The sequence below is a fragment of the Nomascus leucogenys genome, chromosome 4 (assembly GCF_006542625.1).
Source record: "Nomascus leucogenys isolate Asia chromosome 4, Asia_NLE_v1, whole genome shotgun sequence".
NCBI classification, from domain to species: domain Eukaryota; kingdom Metazoa; phylum Chordata; class Mammalia; order Primates; family Hylobatidae; genus Nomascus; species Nomascus leucogenys.
Window position 1 is genome coordinate 108179818 of NC_044384.1, and position 20702 is coordinate 108200519.

General features: G+C 42.6%; 2 protein-coding genes across 6 annotated transcripts in view; one reads left to right on the top strand and one right to left on the bottom strand.

Moving 5' to 3' along the window:
• The window catches only part of ANO10 (anoctamin 10), a 272195-nt gene extending 261522 nt beyond the window's left edge, over positions 1 to 10673 (top strand). For both annotated transcript variants that reach the window (XM_003256932.4, XM_030812012.1), the window contains one exon: positions 7012 to 10673. The gene's annotated coding sequence lies outside the window, so the exon portion shown is untranslated. The remainder of the gene's footprint in view (positions 1 to 7011) is intronic.
• Positions 10401 to 20702, bottom strand: part of SNRK (SNF related kinase) — a 66522-nt gene continuing 56220 nt past the window's right edge. For 2 of the 4 annotated variants that reach the window (XM_030812011.1, XM_030812008.1), the window contains 2 exons: positions 18110 to 18244; positions 10401 to 14203 (listed from right to left, as the gene is read on the bottom strand). In XM_030812011.1, coding sequence (XP_030667871.1) covers positions 12985 to 14203; positions 18110 to 18244 — 1354 coding nt within the window. In that variant the 3' untranslated portion in view covers positions 10401 to 12984. The remainder of the gene's footprint in view (positions 14204 to 18109; positions 18245 to 20702) is intronic. The other 2 variants (XM_030812009.1, XM_030812010.1) reach the window with 1 other exon arrangement.

Consider the following 20702-nt stretch of genomic DNA (forward strand, 5'->3'; position numbering starts at 1 on the left):
TTTACATAACTGTCTGGCTCAGAAAACAGAAACCAAAGGTGTCTCCGTCCTAAGGGAGACTGAAGAGCAACTCACTGTCACCTCTACCTCCCCTTCCCAGAACATAAGGCCACAAAACTGGCACCCAGAGTTTGTCCTAGCAAGTGGGGTCAATAAAGACAGGGAGGGCAATAGTGTGGCACAAACGACTGTTTTCTGGGACTTGCCTGCCCTTCTGCCACCATACTGGGGTGGCCTGCCTGGTCATGGTGCCCTTGTAAGCCGTTTGCTGCAGGAGCCGCTCTCCAGCTATAAATGGCTCTGTAGCTGCTGGCATTTGCACCACAGCAGAAGGAAGAATGCAGGCTGGGATTTGCAGTAATAATCTGAATCCAGTGACGTGGCAGGCCTCCACCTAAAGTATGTCCACTGGTGCAGGATTTTGCTGCAATTCTTGCACAAACATGTTGATGACATTGATTCCTAATGGACAGAAGGCATCTTAGGGACCGAGAGGCACTTCTTGCCTAGTTCCAATTTCCTCTCAGACAGCTGGTCCCAGGGAATGGCCATCCAGACCAGGGAAGCTACCTAGTGCTGCAATTCTTTGGGAAATGTTGTGAGCCCAGGTCTTAGCCCCTGAATCTGAATGGTTCCTCATCATGAGGTGTAAGAAGTGGCTTCACCTTATTTCATCTACACGCCTACAATCTCAGGACCAGATGTGTCACGGAATTTTGACTTCTTCAGGTGTTAGAAAGGTAACAAGATGCATATACATGTGTTATGCTGTTATGCAACAGCTTCAGTGTGGTATAAAGTGGACTCCTATAGTCAATTGCCTTAATATTGCTTTCCTCAGCCCTCTATTACCAAAAGGTCAAAGGCAAAGTCGAGATAGTGCCATCTTCTCACACCTCTCCCCACCCAGCTGGGCAGCCTGAGGAGTGGGCTCCAGGATCAGGTTAACAGTGCATCCCTGGCCAAGACTCTTTTCTGAGCCTCATTGCCCCCTGCAAATGAAATGCAAACAACAGCCTGCCCTGCCCATCCCTTTCTGTGGGGTTCCATCAAAGTAACATCTGCATTCTCTGGCTTTTAAGCCTCTGAAGTTTGACTTTGAGAAGAGGTTCACACACCACGCCTCTTTTGCCCAAAGACTTTTTTTTTTTTTTTTTTTTTTTTTTTTTGAGACAGAGTCTCGTTCTGTTGCCCAGGCTGGAGTGCAGTGGCATGATCTCAGCTCACTGCAAGCTCTGCCTCCCAGGTTCACGCCATTCTCCCGCGTCTGCCTCCTGAGTAGCTGGGACTACAGGCACCTGCCACCAGGCCCGGCTAATTTTTTCTATTTTTTAGTAGAGACGGGGTTTCACCGTGTTAGCCAGGATGGTTTTGATCTCCTGACCTCGTGATCTGCCCGCCTCAGCCTCCCAAAGTGCTGGGATTACAGGCGTGAGCCACTGTGCCCAGTCTTTTTTTTTTTTTTTTTTTAGACGGAGTCTTGCTCTGTTCCCCAGGCTGAAGTGCAGTCGTGCAATCTCGGCTCACTGCAACCTCCGCCTTCTGGGTTCAAGCGATTATCCTGCCTCAGCCTCCCAAGTAGCTGGGATTACAGGCGCCTGTCACCACGCCCAGCTAATTTTTGTATTTTTAGTAGAAGACAGGGTTTCACCACATTAGCCAGGCTGGTCTCGAACCCCTGACCTCAGGTGACCTGCCCGCCTCAGCCTCCCAAAGTGCTAGGATTACAGGTGTGAGCCACCGTGCCCCGCCCTCCTCTGAGACTCTTTTCGTGGCACACAGGTCATGAGTCAGTGGACGGGCAATGAGAATTTCGGGTTGAGAGCAGCATGGGTGAGCTAGAGAGAGCTGTGGAAGGGAAGTTGTCCAGGCAGAGCCAGGGTAAGGAGCAGGGTAGCTAAGAGGGAAAGAATTCCCATTTCCAAGACCCTCCATTCCATTCTTGAGTGCCCACCTGTGTTCTAACCCCCTGTCTCCTCACACTTCCAGAGAGGCCCCCACAGGACCTACTTCTAGGTTTTTTAAAAATTCCCCTTGGCCTCAGGGTGACCTCTGGCTCACAGGCTGCACAGCCTTTGTGAGAATTCTCACCTGCTGGTGTCCCGCTCTCTGGCCCTTCACTCCCCACCTCCACAGTTGAGTGGTCCCTGGGCTTCTGTCTCGGGCCTTTGCTGCCTTCTCTGGGCCTAAGCTCTCACCAAAGTCTCCCATTCTCAAGGGTGAGAGCATTTCCTCAATACTTGCAGAGCACAGATCTACAAAGGAATCCCTTGGCCAGGTGCAGAACCCACAGGTGCAAAATGAAAATGCAATGCCCTTTTTCAAACATTATTAAGAATTTTATCTTAGGCTGGGTGCAGTGGCTCACACCTGTAATTCCAGCACTTTCGGAGGCAGAGGCGGGTGGATCACCTGAGGTCAGGAGTTTGATACCAGCCTGGGCAACACAGTGAAACCCCATCTTTACTAAAAATACAAAAATTAGCCGGGTGTGGTGGCACACGCCTGTAGTCCCAGCTACTCAGGAGACTGAGGTGGGAGAATCACTTGAGCCCAGGAGATGGAGATTGCAGTGAGCTGAGATCATGCCACCATACTCCAGCCTGGCAGAGTGAGACTCTGTCACAAAAATAAAAAAATTTATTTTATTTTTCAACTTTTAAGTTCAGAGCTACATGTGCAGGTTTGTCATATAGGTAAACTGGTGTCATGGAGGTTTGTTGTACAGATTATTTCATCACCCAGGTATTAAGCCTAGTATCTATTATTTTTCCTGTCCTCTTCCTCATCCCACCCTTCACCTTCAGGTAGGCCTCAGTATCTGTTGTTCCCCTCTATGTGTCCATGTGTTCTCATCATTTAGCTCCCACTTACAAGTGAGAACATGTGGTATTTGGTTTTCTGTTCCTGTGTTAGTTTGCTAAGGATAACAGCCTCCAGCTCTGTGCATATTGCAGCAAAAGACAAGATCTTGTTCTTTTTATGGCTGTGTAGTATTCCATGGTGTATATGTACCACATTTTCTTTATCCAGTCTATCATTGATGGGCATTTAGGTTGATTCCATATCTTTGCTATTGTGAATAGTGCTACAGTGAACATAAATGTGCATGTCTCTTTATGATAGAACTATTTATATTCCTTTGGGTATATATCAAAAGTGTATACCCCTTGGTATGTTGATAGTTCTTTTTTTAGCTCTTTGAGGAATTGTACTTTCCACAATGGCTGAAATAATCTACACTTCCACCAACAGTATATAAGAGTTCCTTTTTCTCCACAACCTCACCAGCGTCTGTTTTGACTTTTTAATAATAGCCATTCTGACTGGCATGAGATGGTATCTCATTATGGTTTTGATTTGAATTTCTCTCATAATCAGTAATGTTGAGCTTTTCTTCATAAGCTTGTTGGCCACATGTACATCTTCTTTCGAGACATGTCTGTTCATGTCTTTTGCCCACATTTTAATAGGGTTGTTTTCTTCTTACAAATTTAAGTTCCTTATAGATGCTGGATATTAGACCTTTGTCAGATGCATAGTTTGCAAAAATTTTCTCCCATTCTGTAGGTTGTCTGTTTACTCTGTTGACAGTTTGTTCTGCTGTGCAGAAGCTCATTAGTTTAATTAGATCCCATTTGTCCATTTTTGTTTTTGTTGCAATTGCTTTTGGCATTTTTGTCATGGAATCTTTGCCCATTCCTATGTCCAGAATGGTATTGCCTATGTTGTCTTCCAGGGTGTTTATAGTTTTGGGTTTTACATTTAAGTCTCTGACCTGTCTTGAGTTGATTTTTGTATATGGTGTAAGGAAGGGGTCCAGTTTCAGTTTGCATATGGCTAACCAGTTATCCTAATACCATTTATTGAATAGGGAGTCCGTTCCCATTGTTTGTTTTTGTCAGCTTTGTCAAAGATCAGATGGTTGTAGGTGTGCAGACTTATTTCTCGACTCTCTATTCTGTTCCATTGGTCTGTGTGTCTGTTTTGATACCAGTACCATGCTGTTTTGGTTACTGTGGCCCTGTAATATAGTTTGAAATCAGTTAGCATGATGCCTCCAGCATTGTTCTTTTTGCTTAGAATTGCCTTGGCTATTCAGGCTCTTTTTTGGTTCCATGAGAATTTTAAAATAGTTTTTTCTAGTTCTGTGAAGAAGGTCATTGGTATTTTGATAGGAATAGCATTGAACCTGTAAATTGCATTAGACAGTATGGCCATTTTAATGATATTGATTCTTCCTATCTATGAGCATGAAATGTTTTTCCACTTGTTGGTGTTATCTCAGATTTCTTTGAGCAGTGTTTTTTTGTTTGTTTGTTTGTTTTTTGTTTTTTGTTTTTTTTTTTTTTCAGAAGGACTCTCACTCTGTCACCCAGGCTGGAGTGCAGTGGTGCAATCTCGGCTCACTGCAACCTCTGAGCAGTATTTTGTAGTTCTCATTGTAGAGGATCTTTCACCTTCCTGATCAGCTGTATTCCTAGACATTTTATTCTTTTTGTGGCAATTGTGAATGGGATTGCCTTCCTGATTCGGCTCTTGGCTTGACTATTGTTGATGTATAGGAATGCTAGTGATTTTTGTACATTGATATTGTTTCCTGAGACTGCCAAAGTTGTTAATCAGCTGAATGAGCTTTTGGGCTGAGACTATGGGGTTTTCTAGATAGAGAATCATGTGTCTGCAAACAGGGATAGTTCGACTTCCTCTCTTCTTATTTGGATGCCCTTTATTTCTTTCTCTTGCCAGGACTTGCCCTGGCCAGGACCTCTAATGCTATGTTGAATAGGAGTAGTGAGAGAGGACAGCTTTGTCTTGTGCCAGTTTTCAAGGGAAATGCTCCAGCTTTTGTCCATTCAGTATGATGTGGCTATGGGTTGGTCATAGATGGCTCTTATTATCATTACTTTTTAGATAGAGTCTCACTCTGTTGCCCAGGCTGGAGTGCAGTGGCACGATCTCCACTCACTGCAGCCTCCGCCTCCCAGGTTCAAGCAATTCTTCTGCCTCAGCCTCCCAGGTAGCTGGGACTACAGGCACGTGCCACCAAACCCAGCTAATTTTTGTATTTTTAGTAGAGACGGGGTTTCACCATGTTGGCCAGGCTGGTCTTGAACTCCTGACCTCATGATCCGCCAGCCACAGCCTCCCAAAGTTCTGGGATTACAGGCGTGAGCCACCATGCCTGGCCAGATGACTCTTATTATTTTGAGGTATGTTCCTTCAATACCTAGTTTATTGAGAGAGTTGAACATGAAAGGGTGTTGAATTTTGTTGAAAGCCTTTTCTGCATCTATTGAGATAATCATGTGGTCTCTGTCTTTATTTCTGCTTATGTGATGAGTCACATTTATTGAGTTGCATATGTTGAACCAACCTTGAATTCTGGGGATGAAGTCTACTTGATCATGGTGGATAAGCTTTTTGATGTGCTGCTGGATTTGGCTTGCCAGCATTTTGTTGAGGATTTTTGCATCAATGTTCATCAAGGATATTGGCCTGAAGTTTTCTTGAGTCTCTGCTAGGTTTTGGTATCAGGATGATGCTAGCCTCAAAGAATGAGCTAGGAAGGAGTCCTTCCTCCTCAATTTTTAAGAATAGTTTTAGTAAGAATGGTGCCAGCTCATCTTTGTACATCTGGTAGAATTTGGTTGTGAATCTGTCTGGTCCTGAGCTTTTTGGGGGTGGTAGGCTATTTATTACTGATTCAGTTTCGGAGCTCATTATTGGTCTGTTCAGGGATTCAGTTTTTCTGGTTCAGTCTTGGGAGGGTGTATGTATTCAGAAATTTATCCATTTCTTCTAGATTTTCTAGTTTGTGTGCATAGAGGTGTTCATAATATTCTTTGATGGTTATCTGCATTTCAGTGGGGTCAGTGGTAATATCCTGTTTGTTGTTTCTAATTGTGTTTATTTGGATCATCTCTCTTTTGCTCTTTATTATTCTAGCTAGCAGTCGATTTTATTAATGTTTCCAAAGAAACAATGCCTGGATTCAATCTTTTGAATGTTTTTTTGTGTCTCAGTCTCCTTAAGTTCAGCTCTGATTTTGGTTATTTCTTGTCTTCTGGTAGCTTTCTTAATTTCTGCCTAAATTTCATTATTTACCCAAAGGTCATTCAGGAGCAGGTTATTTAATTTCCATGTATAATCATATGGTTTTGAGCAATTTTCTTAGTCTTGATTTCTAATTTTATTGCACCATGGTCCAAGAGAGTCATTGGTATGTTTTCACTTCTTTTGCATTTGCTGACGATTGTTTTATGTCCAATTGTGTGATCAATTTTAGAGTATGTGCCATGTGGCAATGAATTTTAAAACAACAGCAGAGCATCAAACTTAGTGTGGGACTCTTCTAAGTGTGGTGCTCCCAAATGAGTATACAGGTCACATACACACATGAAGCCAGCTCTGCCAGCAGGACATTGACTCAGTCTTGTTTCCACCTTCTGCTGGTGTTCCCCTTAGTGACTCTACCAGTGGCCCCACCCCAACCCCCACTCTTTCCATCTTCTAATCCAGAAACCTTGGAGTCCTTGTAAAAGGATAAAGGAATCAAGAAGCAAAAATGAATGCTCTCTCAGCAAAGTCCACTGCTACCTCCTGTGGCTCACACAGGGACCTCCAGATGATTGGAGCCCTGCTCACACTCTTCAGTTCTCCACTCTGCATTCTCCCTCCCTGCTTTGCCCTTCTTCGAATTCCGTGACCCCGATAGCGGTGCTGTGCAGACACATCACCACCTCTGATCCATCAACTTGTGCTAATTTAAATCACCATCTTATTCTCCAAGGGCATTAAGAACTGGCAAGAACCACGATTCATTTTTTTCTCTTCTGACTTGCCAATCTGTAACACCTTGCTCAGAGTGAGGTGTCCAGCAAGTGCTTAGTCCTGGATTCGGAGGTCCTGAAAAACATGACTCTCTCCCTGGTAGTCACAATGTCCTTAGGCCCTAATAGCTCAAAAAGGGCTACATCCTATTTCCCCTTCTCATCTGTCTCTCCCCAGATCCCAGAAGTCTGAGAAACCTCATCCCTGCTGAGCAGCTGTAGAGGGCAGAAGGGCCATGGATTAACAACCACCCGAAGTCTGACATCTCCTGTGTCTGGCCTGTTCAAGGACTAGCAAGGAGGTTATTGCAGCCAGAGCTGAATGAGCAAGTTGAGAGGAGCAGATGTGGTAACTGGGGCAGAGGACAGACTAGGGCCTTGTGGGCCACCACACAAGGATTAAACTTTTAAATCTGAGATGGGAAGCCATGGAAGGATTTTGAGCAGGGGAGTGACCCACTATTTAGACTGCTGTTTCTGGCCAGGATGGAATTAGAGGAACTTGATTGACCCTCTTGCCTTAAACTAGGAAACCAAACAAAATATATGGAGCAATAGTTTCCAGACATTGAGCAACAGACAGCATAGGGCTGTCACCCTGAGAGAAGGGAGGCAAATGAGGTGAGCCCTTAGTTGAATGCCCCAGCTCACTGCCCAAAGGCAGTTGCCAGAACACAGAGAGGGAGAGCCCAAATAGTCTGGTTGAGTTGAGCAGGTAGTTTGAAGTTCAAGATCAATGTGCAGGGCAGAGAGGAGGGAGCTGCACAGATAGTGAGCAAGCTCCAGAAGAAAATCTGTGGTCTTTGGTTGAGTACTGATCAGTACTTATGAGAAAACTACCTGAGGCTGGAGAAAACCACTGGAAAGCAGCAGGCTGAACAATGCTCAGAACTTACCCAAGGCTGGGAATAGTTCATGTTCCTACCAGCCGGAGTAGAAAAGCCCCAGTAGAGTCCCTAGAGAGGTATTGCCTCAGTAGTGGGCCAAATTAGCCCTAGACTGAAGACTGCTCAGGATCTGCCCTAACAGTTTAAAAGTGAGATATGAAGGATCCAATAATTTTAAATACCTGCATTCCAAAATGAAATCTAACACTTCTCACATGAATACAAAAAATTCCAGCATTCAACAATGTAAAATTCAGTGTCCAGCATTGCAATAAAAATCAATCAAGAATTTTTATACCCAATGATAATATCTTTCATAAAGGAAAAATAATTTTTCAAAGCAAAAGCTGACAGAATGTAATGCCAGCAGATCTGCATTATATGAAATGTTAAAGAATGTTCTACAGGCAGAAGGAAAACCAAAGTCTGGATCTACACAAAGAAATGAAGAGTGCTGCAAATGACAAATATGTAGCTAAAATACTCCCCCCAACCCATGTTTAATCCCTTAAAAACTAGTTAAAACAATATTTATACATATACAAAAATAAAATGTATGACAACAGTAGTATAAAGAACAGGAAGAGGAAAATAGAGGCATACAGTTGTAAGGTTTTTATACTCTACATGAAGTGATATATTAAGATAGACTGTGATATAATAAAAGACATGTATTGCAAATCTTATAGCACCCACTGAAAAACAAGAGTTACAGCCAATAAGCCAATAGCAGAGATAAAATGGAGTAACAAAAGGTGCTCAGTTAAACCAAAACAAGGTAGTAAAAGAGGAAAAAAGAACAGATGAGACAAATAGAAAACTAGGTAGGTTTAAACTCAACCATATTGACCATTACACTAAATGTAATACATCTAAACCCTCAATCAAAGACAGACATTTGCTGAAGGGATAAAAAAGCAAGCTCGAACTATATGATATCTACAAAAAACAAACCTTAAACATAAAGACACAATAGGTTAACAGTAAAGAATGGAAAAAGATCTATTCTCACAAGTCAAAAGAAAGCTGGAGTGACTATATCACTATCACACAAAGTAGATTTCAGAACAAATAATTTACCAGGCATAAAGAGGGAACATTTCATGAGGAAAGGGATAAAAATTCATTGATATGACATAACAATCTTAAATGCATATGTACCAAACAACAGAGCTTCAAATTTTCTAAAATAACACTGCTAGAACTATAATAGACAAATCCACAACTATGATTTCAACACTCCTCAATAACTGAGACAGAAAATCAGTAAGAATACAGAAAACTTGAACATTATCAACCAACTTGAACGAACTGACATGTATAGGACACTCCACTAATAGCACTTTCCAAGCACTCAGGAAACATTCACCAAGATAGGTCGTATGCTGGGCCATAAAACAAGTTTCAGTAATTTCAAAAGATTTAAACTATAGAAAGCACACACTGATAAAAATGGAATTAAACTAAAAATTATAGAAACCTATGTGGGAAAACCCCAAATATTTGGAAACTAAACACCTTTCAAAACATGGTATGATTTAGCCTTTAAAATGATCTCTCATACTGCTAAGTGGAAAATAAATGAGAAGGACAAGGGCAAATGCAGGGAAACCCTTTAAGAGGCATTTACAGTTGAGTGTCATGGACTAGAGTGGTAGTGGTGGTGGCAATGAGAAGCAGTCAACTTTGAAAGGCAAGTTTAAGATTTGCTCATAAACTGAATGTTGGGATGAAAAAGTGGATGACACCAAGATTTTCAGCTTGAATGAAACTACTGAAGGCTAGGAGTTGATATTTATGAAGATGGGTGCATTAGGTAAAAGGATTTGAGGGGAAAGATTAGGAGTTTTGAACTTGTAAAAATTGAGATGCCGTAGACACACAGACACATCCAAGTAGAAAAGTCAAATAGATAGTTGAAATCCAGTGTTCCCAGGGTATATGAGCTAAATATGTTTTGGGCTTCTATCAGCATATAGATACTGACTAAATATCAGGAGTCACTGCAGATAGAGCAGGGGTCCAGAATTGAACCTTGGGACATTCCAAATTTAGAGGTTGGAAGAATGAGGAAGGACCAGTGGACTTGAAGAGCAGCAAGGCAGAAGTGAGATACTGAAAGATGGGAAGTTCATAAGGAAGAGTGAGCAATTCATCAGATTCTAACATGGGGTTGAAAATTGATCGCAGGAAGTGGTTTCATGAGGCTGGAGTAAAGGGAGTTGCGGACAAGGTAAAGTATGCCAAAGGGCACAAGACTTCTTTGCGGGGGTGGGGGTTGTAAAAGTCGATTATGGTAATGGTTGTGAGAACTGAGTAAGAGTAGCTGACCTTGGAATCACAGTAATAGGAGGAAGGGCAGAGCATGTGAATGTATATGAAGGGAGGGAGGAAGGCAAAGGTGGGAACTCGTGGCAGTTCTCATTGCTTCCCGCTATTCAATTAGGCAGCATGGTGACCAGCAGAGTGAGGAAAGGAGATGAAATAGAGAAATAAAGAATACTTAATGGGTACCCTGGCCCCACCTCTTATTTGTGGCCATGAGTTTAAACATAATAATGACTGTACTTTCTCAGCCACATCTGGTGGTGCAGGCACAGGGCGTGGAGGAGGCTGGGTCTAACTGAGGTGGGATCACACAAAGCTGCACTCATGAGAAGCAATACAACACAGGACACGGTTTATATTGCTGAACACCAATATGTCACTTTATTATTTGGATTTTCCCATTTGTCACATACCTGTCAATGTTTACACAATGAGGGAAATCGACCAGCATTGGAAGCAACTGACCAAATCAGTTGATAATTCTGTACCCTCTTAACACACATCAATTTTCACTTGGTAGGGATTATCTTTAATTCGGTCTCACAGCTATTCTTAAAATTGGTGTCAAGATTGTCACATCTTTAAATACAGATAGAATTGCCAGAAGTACATAATTATATATATACACACATACAGAAAAATACAAGACTAACTGTTTTTCCACAATATTTAATTTATACACTACTGTAACTATATGCAACTTTTGAAGACAGGTTAAGGGGTACAAGTAACTGTTTAGAGCAAGTAAGTAGTTTGGTCCAATATTATCTTAATGTAATGGTTTTTCGCTCCCTCCCTTTTATGTGACGACATACTATGACATACAAAACATGCACAATCATTCACTTATAAACAAAGGAGTAAGACACCACTCAGACTGACATTTGTATACCCCAAGGGTCAACCACACAACTAATAAGGCTATAATACAGCTATGCAGCATAAATGGTCAACACTGCTGATCCTAAAGTGAGCACCATATATACATCTGAATATAAAAAAACCATTGAAACCAAACACATATGGGTTAGTTAAAAGGTGCCATTCCAAGGCTATACATAATCACAGGAAAAAGTATTTACACTGCTTGGAAAACAGCTGCAACAAAGAGTTTATTGCCAATGCCCTTTATAAACTTCTCTCCTACGTTTAATACAGATGTTATGCTCACTATCTATGTGAACCACACATCTTATTTCTGGCCCTTTATAAGATCCCTGCTCAAGAATTTCAAGCAAATATGTTCTATGGCTTCACCCACACATCTATTCTCATAGCTTTCAAATTATAAATATCACAATGAACTAGAGCTGTAGCTTAAAACATATCTAGCCTAGGTCTAGAAAGTAAAATAAGTATTTTAAGTATCATTTTTACTTAGTTTAGTAAGTATACTGTGAAATTCAGAGTTCTGAGTAAAATATATTTATCCTAAAGTAGCAGAGTCAGTGTGTACTTGAAGAAACAGTGACCACAGCAATGCAGTTCTTTGGTGATCTGCCCCCTCTCTGAATTACAGGACCAGATGCGTCTCAGTCCGTCACCTCAGAGACATGACGCAGGGCTGAAGAGTGGGGAAGCGCCCTGGGTCACAGCCACATTCTATCACCAATGTTGCTAAGCACTGCTTTTAAGACTCCCAGGGCACTGCATGAAAAAACAGCAACTGGCCCCTTCCATAATCAGCAATTTGCAATATACAGTGTCCTACAAGATAGAATGCCACAACAGATGATTATCTGGTCAAAAACAGTCTTTGTACAGGAATAGGTTAAAGTAAGAGTTCTTTGATTATTGTTTTGGCAGGAAAAGGCAAAGTGAAAAACAATTCCAGAAAAAAAAGTTACAAAGCAGGCTTTGTGCATTTTTGTTTGCTGTATGTGTGAATTTTACCCTTTTATGTATATTTTTTCATCAGCCAATTTCAAAGCTAGCTGAGCCAAAGGATATAACTGAATGAAAATAACAAAAGAGATAACCTAATTACCAAACTCCTAAAACCCAAATCCCAGCAGATTTTAATTCATGGGTTTTGACTTTGCCAACATTTGTGTGCACCTTCTGTACTAGGCCCTATAGTTCTTCTATCTACATGGAAATCCTGCAGTGTGCCCTACAGGAAGGAATTTACACAGAGCATCTTTTTGTTCTGTTAGACAGACATACACTCTCTAAGTAGAGTTAAGACATCATCACTTCATCACATTACAAAATAAGATTGTCTGCTTGTAATTTATCACTACAGGGGAAGCTGCCTTATAAATCTAAGTACTTTATCTCACCTATTACAAAAACAAGGAAATCTTTTTCAGTTAAAATTTTCAGAGCCCAAACTTTGTTTTTACACTATAGCTTAAGACAAACAGGTGTGGGTATGTTCAACTGTGGTTTAAGGTTCTCAGTGCAGACACTCACTGTCCTCTGCTCTGCACGGGCCATGGACAGCTGGGCGGCACAAGGTCGCTAGCTGGCTCCAGGCCTGTGGGCATCACAACGTTATTGCTTTGGTTCTGTCTCAGACACCAGAGTGTGTCTCAGAGCCCAGAGTTTCCACATCACAGAAGGTCAGGACAGGAATTCAGATTTTTCACAAAGAAAAGCATTTTTTCTCTCTCTAGGTTAAGTGCAGAACATCAAATTTCTAAGTGCTCCATTTATAAGAGGTTCCAGATATACATCTTGATTTAATCCTGATCATCCACATTAAAATTATGAATGTAAAAATTACATAATAGGCTTTGCGGCTGGAAAAGAAGTGTCTAGCAGCATGCACAAAGACCATGCATTGTCACATCATCAGGCGAACAAATGGAAAGGTAATAAATAATTGCTCCTAACGCCCACTTTAAAATAGTAAAACCAAATGGGAACAGTGAAGTGAGCCGGTCTTCACTGCTCCGAGCAGGAAGCGTGCTAGCGGCCAGATGGGGCCACAGTCAGATGACATGGCAACAGCTGGCTGGGCTGGATGCGCACAGCAGCCCCTCCTTAGGGTTCCGCTGGATGTTCACAGAGATGGTCTTTTCGCACAGAGGTAGCTGCAGCACGTTATTTTTCAGGTTCTTGCTCTTTATCCGTTCCAATTCAGTGGTGGTATCGGCCATGTGGTCAGAGAAAAACTTTATGCCGCCCACTGCAGGGACCTGCCCTGCATTCCCTGTGGAGCTGATGCACATTTTCCACGTAGATTTCTCTTGGACTTTCACACTGGAAAATGACAAGCCATTCTGTGGATCAATAATGTACTTGGTGCTCCCATGAAGCTGGGAGCCGAGGCAGAGGCTCATGAGTTTGAGGCTCTCAACGAGCTCCCCAGCACTGCGAGAGGCCAGCTGCATGGAGTTGCTGGGGCCGGCACAGCGGCGTGTGGTACCCGATGTATTGGTGGGGTTGCCACCCGAGCCGCTGGAGGGGCTGCCCCCACCAGCATTGTTCTCGCTGGGGCTGGCCTTGTCCACCCCTCCGCTGGCATTGCTCGGCTTGCTCTGGCCCCCGCCATCCCCCTCACTGCCAGGGGGCCCCTCGCTGCTATCCCGGCGGTGCCAGGAGTAGGTGAACCCGCTATCTTTATCAAGCCGCCGCCGGCTTTCAGAATCATCATCACTGGTCTCCGAACTACTGCAGCTGGAGCCCCGGCCCTGACTTTTCCTCCGGTGGTAGCGTTTGTGAACTGTACCTGGAGAAGCTATATTCATCTTTAACCTGCTCAACTTGGGAGGCAGATTCTCATCCATGTCAAACTCATCATCAGATTCCCCTTCCTCAAAGATCTGGTTGAGGACGGGTGCACTCTTCCTGGATGTCAGGCGGTTGGTCACAGATGGCTTCCGGCGCAAAACCACTTGTGTTGAGAGGGACATGGGTTTCTTGTCCTCCTCATCTTCCTCTTCATCTTCTTCCACCCTGAACAGACACTTCCGCCCACTGGCTGTGGGTTTTAAGCTTGCGGGTGGCACCGTAGAGAGTGCTGGTCCAGCCAACTCGGGGAGGTCATCTTTCTTAGCTGAGTCACACAGGCCTTTGCTCCTGTGGCCATTGAGGACACTGTCAGCAGCCCGAGCAGGAGACTGAGGGACAGTCGTGTGGGACAAAGGAGTGGCCGTGAGGTCATCCTCAAGGTCCTGGGGTACATCAATTTTGGTTGGCCATGACTGCCTATGTAACAGATTGGGGGGAAAAAAAGCCATATAATCATTATGCAGATCATAGTAAAGTATATTACATAGAACTTACTGGGACAAAATCTACAGATTTAAAGAAAAAAGCAGCAGCCTTGCAAACCCATTCAACATCCTGTAAACATCAGCAAGGCCACCAGAAGGGCAAATGTGGTTTTGAAACATGGTTCAGTCTGTGGCTTATTGGCCAAGTGACAACTTCATCACAGCTGTCAGAAAAGAAAATAGGGCAAAGAGCTACTCCATCTTTTCTATACAAAAGCTTTAAACTACAAGACAAACATTTTTTAAAGCCCATGGAGGTTATTGGCAAAGCAAAACCTGAACACCACGTTTTGTTTCTTTGGTTCTTAGATCACATAAAGGTATATTACTACAAATAAAATTCACCTGAAATTTCCAGGGCTCCTGATTTTACCATGGGGTAAGAACTTGGTGTTTATAAAATGAAATGGAAACAGTTTAATGGATCTGAATTTTAAAAAAGTTATATGTATAACACATATACATCATACAAAATCATATAAAAATCTTTTCTCCAATTAAAAAAACTCACTAAGTTAAATATAAATATCTGTCTTTGAGACAGGGTCTCACTCTGTTATTCAGGCTGGAGTGCAAGGGCATGAATACAGCTCACTGCAGCCTTGACCCCCTGGGATATCAAGCAATCCTCCCACTTCAGCCTCTCGAATAGCTGGGACCACAGGCGCACACCACCGTGCCAGCCTTAAATAAGTATATTTTTAAATGCCCATACAAGGGTAGTGAATAACAAAATTCGCCATTATTTAAACTTTCATTTTATCTCCCAACCTGGAGCTGGAGTTGCCAAAGTAACAAGAATACTGCTTGGTACCCAAAGAAGATGAATTTTTTAAATGAGGCTCTCTAGCTGCTATTCTGAATAAACATCTCTGAATTGTCAACTATCCTCTCTCCCCAAGGGGGATAGTCATATGGTTATAATAATAAAGCAGGAACAAAATTTTACCAGTGGCCACTGTATGTGGAATATCTACTAGACTTGCTATGTGCAAGTTTTCTTTTGTTTTGCACAGGTTCCCCTTTAATAAAATAAACCTGTTGTTAAAAAAAAAAATTTTAATTTGAAGCTAAGAAGCAGTATTCTCTGAAGTGGTCATAACCGAACAATGGCTAACACTGTGTGGCCACGTCCTGCTTATGGGTTAACTTCTTGGTTTTCCACTCCAGAACTATCTGCTTATGGGTTAAGTTCTTGGTTTTCCACTCCAGAACTATCTGCGTGCAGTCTATGAGATGTCTACCCTGCTATCTGGCTCCTCCCTGGAGAGTTCCAACAGTGCTGTCCTCGGCTCTACAGGGCAGGCTGGAGGAAGAGTCTCTGGAGTCTGCAGACAGGCCCCGGACACAGTCAGTCATAAGAGTTCTCAATTAGAAATAATTCTAAATGCCTAGGCCCTTCTCTCAGACCTCATGTTCTTCCATACGAATGTACTGGGGCAGCCCTACAATTATTCATATTTTTAACAAAGTTAATGCTACTATATCTGAAACAGAATCTGTTCTAGAATTTAAGAAACCTTAAGCTACTTGATTTGACAACTCCCAATACCACACCACCTCACTGCTGCAGGATCCTATCTGTACCAACACCACTCCTTTCAGCTAAGTCACGTCTCATACCTGCATTCCTGAGATGGCATCTGGGATTTCATTCTCTAGTGGAGTCCCTGTGTTCTCACTCAATTCCAGGTCTAGGACCCTGCCCTGGACTCCAGAACCTGCAGGCCAAATCCCTGTTTCTTTCTGCCTACCAAAGTGCTTGTGAAGACACCCAGCCCGGCTAGGAGGCTGGATATCAGTCTCCTGTTAACCACCCATCTCAACCGGCCTGTCACAGATTCTTCCAGACTACCCACTGGCCACAGAGCATGTATCTGTTCTCTGTGGCTGTGGCTCTCACTGGCCTGCCCTTCCTCCATCCCTGCCCAGCTAGTTGCCATTTTAAATACAGTCTCCTGACTCAGTCCAGGTTTCTACCTCCTAGGTCATTCTGACCACAAGGCATACCCAGCAATGGAACCAAGGGAGGTCCAGGGTCTTGTCAATAACATTACAGTGACAACAAAGAGAAGGCAAGTCAGGAGACACTGCCACTGCCAGTGGGCCCTGTGCCATAGAAAAAAAGGCGCTCATAGCTTCTCCACTTCAGTCTCCATGACAGCAAAAGGAAAACAGTTCAGAAAGCTCTGGTATTTTAAAATTTTTTTTATTTTTAATTTTTATAGAGACAGGGTCTATGTTGCCCAGGCTACTCATGAACTCCTGGGCTCAAAGGATCTTCCCACCTTGGCCTCCCAAAGGGTTGAACCACTGTGCCTGGCCTACTATTTCTTTATCGCTAATGTTGGTCTCACATATACAATCAGCTTTAGACTGAGTTCTGGTATGTTTCACTGAATAGAAGAGAGTTCAAATCTAAATATTCTTTTCCAGAAGCCTGGTGGTAGCTCCAGTCTCGGTGCACCTGGCGAGTAGTGATGATCTGCCTTAGGTTTACTCTTTCTTGCCAGGGAGCTCGGGTCAGGACTAGGTTGACCGTAACCTCTGAGCATCAGTCTGTGGTTTATCTCATCCCCAAGAATCTCCTCACTCCCTGGGTTCAGTCCTCTTCTAAGCAGACACTAGACGGTGTGCCTAGTTTTTATTACAGAGGAATGCATCCAGGATATGAATAGAGTTACTAAATTCATGTTCTAGTTAAACTAGACTTCTAAATCTTTACTGTTTGGCAAGCTGGGAATGTTTCCCTCCCCCTACTCTGCCACTCTACCCAAGCAACAAAGTTCACGTGGCGAGCCAACTGCAAGTAACTTAAAATCGAAATGGCTTTCTTAATCTTTTACAATAATATTATTCACAATAATATTCACACACATATATTCATAAATATTTGGAAGTACACACAGATTTACTCAGAATCAGGAGCACTCTTCTGTTTTTGAACTACAGTTCCATGGGTTACTGAGTGCGTAAAGATAAACTCGAAATAAATTTCATAATGATAATGAAAAAAGTTAAGCCCTTTCCATGCTTTGATTTTAAGTGGAAAGTTACTCTGGCAGAAGAAAAAGCAAGGTGGGAAGGTTGGGGGAGAGGAGGAGGAGGAGGAGAGAGGGGGTTAGAAAAGGCTTGGGGAGCAGCACGTTCATGACTTTAGTGAAGACAATGGTGGTAAAATATTCCCAGCAGTGACGGCAAACACACAAAGCCCTGGTTCTAAGTGCTTTATATATATTAATTCATCATTCCTCTCCACAACCCCATGAGGTAAATAGCATTGTTACTTTTGTTTTACAGATCGGGCAGCTAAGTCAGAGAGAGGTTAAGCAACCTCCCAAGGTCAAGCAGCTAAGAAATCAACTAGCTAATGTGACTATCCAATCCCGGAAATCCTGAGAGAACACTGTGGCACAGCAATACTCTATTTAATTTTAAAAATTACTTCAAATAACTGAGGGAAAATTCAGCCTTGTTCCTAGAATGAAAAACTAAAGAAAATAACAGATTAATACATGTTGGATTTGGAAGAATTTAATGAAAATAACTAGCAAGACACTCTGGCTTGAGGCTGCTTCTCCAAACATGTTTTCCTGACCATGCCAACAGACACAGCCCCGGTCCCCACTGAGCCCAGGAGGGGATGGCATCCCTGGTGACGAGGGAACCCAGACCCTCATGTACACCTGAAGAGCCCATGTGTGGCCTCTCCAATGAGGCCGTCATCACTATTTGTACTCTCTTGCCCCAAAGAGTTAGGAAGCATTAAAAAAAAAAAAAAAGTTCGCTATTTCAAAACGTTAAACTTACTAAAATCAGTGAAGATTTTTTTTCTCACCTAAACTGGGCCTTGATATTGCTCGGGCTTGCAGATCTGGTCTGTATTTCTTTCTCTTGCTTTTCTCTCAGGATCCTTTCAGCCAGCAGGAAGTATGTGGCTGTGATATGGTTATATCTGTTGGTTTCCAGGGCTCTGAGGAAAACAAGGTGAGAGCAAATGTCAGCCATTATCAGGAGGTTTTTTACAAGAAGCAGAATTGATTTTTTAAAGTACAAGCAAGTTACATTCAATGGCTGGAATCTTTAAAATTATGCAAAAAATGCAAACCAGAAAAAAACCAAACTAGTAGTTATTTAGGTCACTCAAAATTCTAAAAACCACTGCATAAAAATGTTCATATTTTTATGAAGATTTTTCATAAATGAGAGAAAAATCCAAAATGGCAACAGCAGCTGAGTTAGACGTCAGTTTTAGACACATAAGATAATGAGTGCACACATTATTCAAAATTTGAATTTGTGTGTACAGTGTTTGTATTTGTTCAGGTGGCTTACTTGCTTCCACTAGAAGTACATGAAGACGAGGTCTGTGTTACATGGATGTGCACTGAAGTACTAATATCAGTCAGAAAACTTAGAAAATGTTTTTATTTTCATACTCCCTCTGCATTTACTGGCAATTTAGACACTACGGAATTATCAAAGAAATTGGAAGCATGTCACCATCAATCGCTTTGAATAAAATCAATGTAGTCATTCATCCATTTAAAAAGTAATGTTCACCGAGTACCTAGTCTGGCTAGACAAGGTGCTGGGACACAAGGCCCAACAAGGCCCACAGCCCTGCCCACTCTTTTGTAGCCGACCTGTCACAGGACACACTAGGAGTGTGCTTTGGCGGATCCCACGAGGCCAGGAAATACATAACTACGGTTTTCAGAAACTTTCTGTAGTTACTGAAAATACTGACACAATGAACACTTAGGAAAGAAGCAAGAGACCCCATTTTTCAAAATGTACTCTGGGGTCACAACTAATAGGGGCAGGGCAGGCTGAGGCATGAGATTCCAAAGGAATTGTCCAAGGTAAAATTCAAGGGTAGAATGACTTATTAGTTTCTTCAGCAAAGTACTGAATACAGGAGTTGGCCTGGGTTTGGAAATGTATTGTGAGAGAAAGGTGTGTGCTGGAACTCAGCAGTCACCCTCAGAACGAGCAGCTTCTCATGATGTGAGCAGCAAGCACGGAGTGAGGCTAGCTGAGAGGACAGCAAGACTGGCTCACCCAGCTATCGGGAAACCAGCAAACTGACAAACTGGAGTCACCTGAACCATTTAAATGGCACTACCTTTTGGATTTATCATTGAATTTATATTAATTAAGTAGTTCTAGATGACACTACTGCATGTATGTATTTATTTAAGCTAAGAACGTAAGGCCAGTTCAGAGAGATAAACAGCCTTTTACCCACTCAAAAGTGAAAAATCATTTTCTACACATTCCAAAAGTGAGTGTCTGTAGCAGAAACAGCAAGTGTCCCGTCTCCACCACATGTTTAGGTCATTTAAGTAGCTGTGAGTCAATACTGTAAAGAACCATAATACATTTGGAAACTTATAGAAATTTGTGCTTAAACCAAAATTAAGAACCTGGGTTTATTTTTATAAACCTTTCTTTCCAGTAATGTAAAACACTCTAAAGTGTCCTTTATACAAACACTGCCCTTCTCAGGCATCAGAGCCTCCCAGTGGGCATTGTGGGTGGCAAGAAGACACAAGGCAGGGGTCTGCAGGTCCAGCCCACAGGCTTCTCTTCCCCAAAGTCAGGGAACTGGATCAAATCCTGAAAGGGCCCTCCTGATGGGAGCCCCTTTTTTGCCTCCCAGAGCATACTCTCTTTCCAACATACCCAACTGTTTCATTCAACACATTAAATAACCTCTGACCTTTAATTTGTGGAAATATTCCTTGTTTTTACAGTCAGGACCTCTTACAGAAATTAATCATTATCGGAACAAAGCAAATGCATCTTTCCTCTGTATTATCTTTGATTCCAAACTGTTTATTAAAATCTGGCTTTGGGGCTGGGCACAGTGGCTCACGCCTGTAATGCCAGCACTTTGGGAGGCCAAGGCGGGCGGATCACAAGGTCAGATCAAGACCATCCTGGCTAACATGGTGAAACCCCGTCTCTACTAAAAAATAGAAAAAATTAGCTAGGCGTGGTTGCAGACGCCTGTAGTCTCAGCTACTCAGGAGGCTGAGGCAGGAGAATGGCGTGAACCCGGGAGGCGGAGCTTGCAGTGAGCCAAGATCGTGCCACTACACTCCAGCCTAGGAGACAGAGTGAGACTCCGTCTCAAAAAAAAAAAAAAAAAAAAAAAAAAACAAAAAAACAACTGGCTTTGGTTTTAAAGGATGTAATTAACAACTTGTATAACTTGCAGGCTCCAGGTGGCTGCAGCAGGGGCTCTCAAGGGCCAGATAATAAATATTTCAGGCTTTGTAGGCCATGTGGTCTCTCCCACAACCACTCTGCCATTGTAGCACAATGCAACCATTGACAATACTTAAATGAATGGGCATGGCTGTGGCCCAATAAAACTTCACTTATAAAAATGTGTGGCCGGCACCATTTACCAACTCCTGATT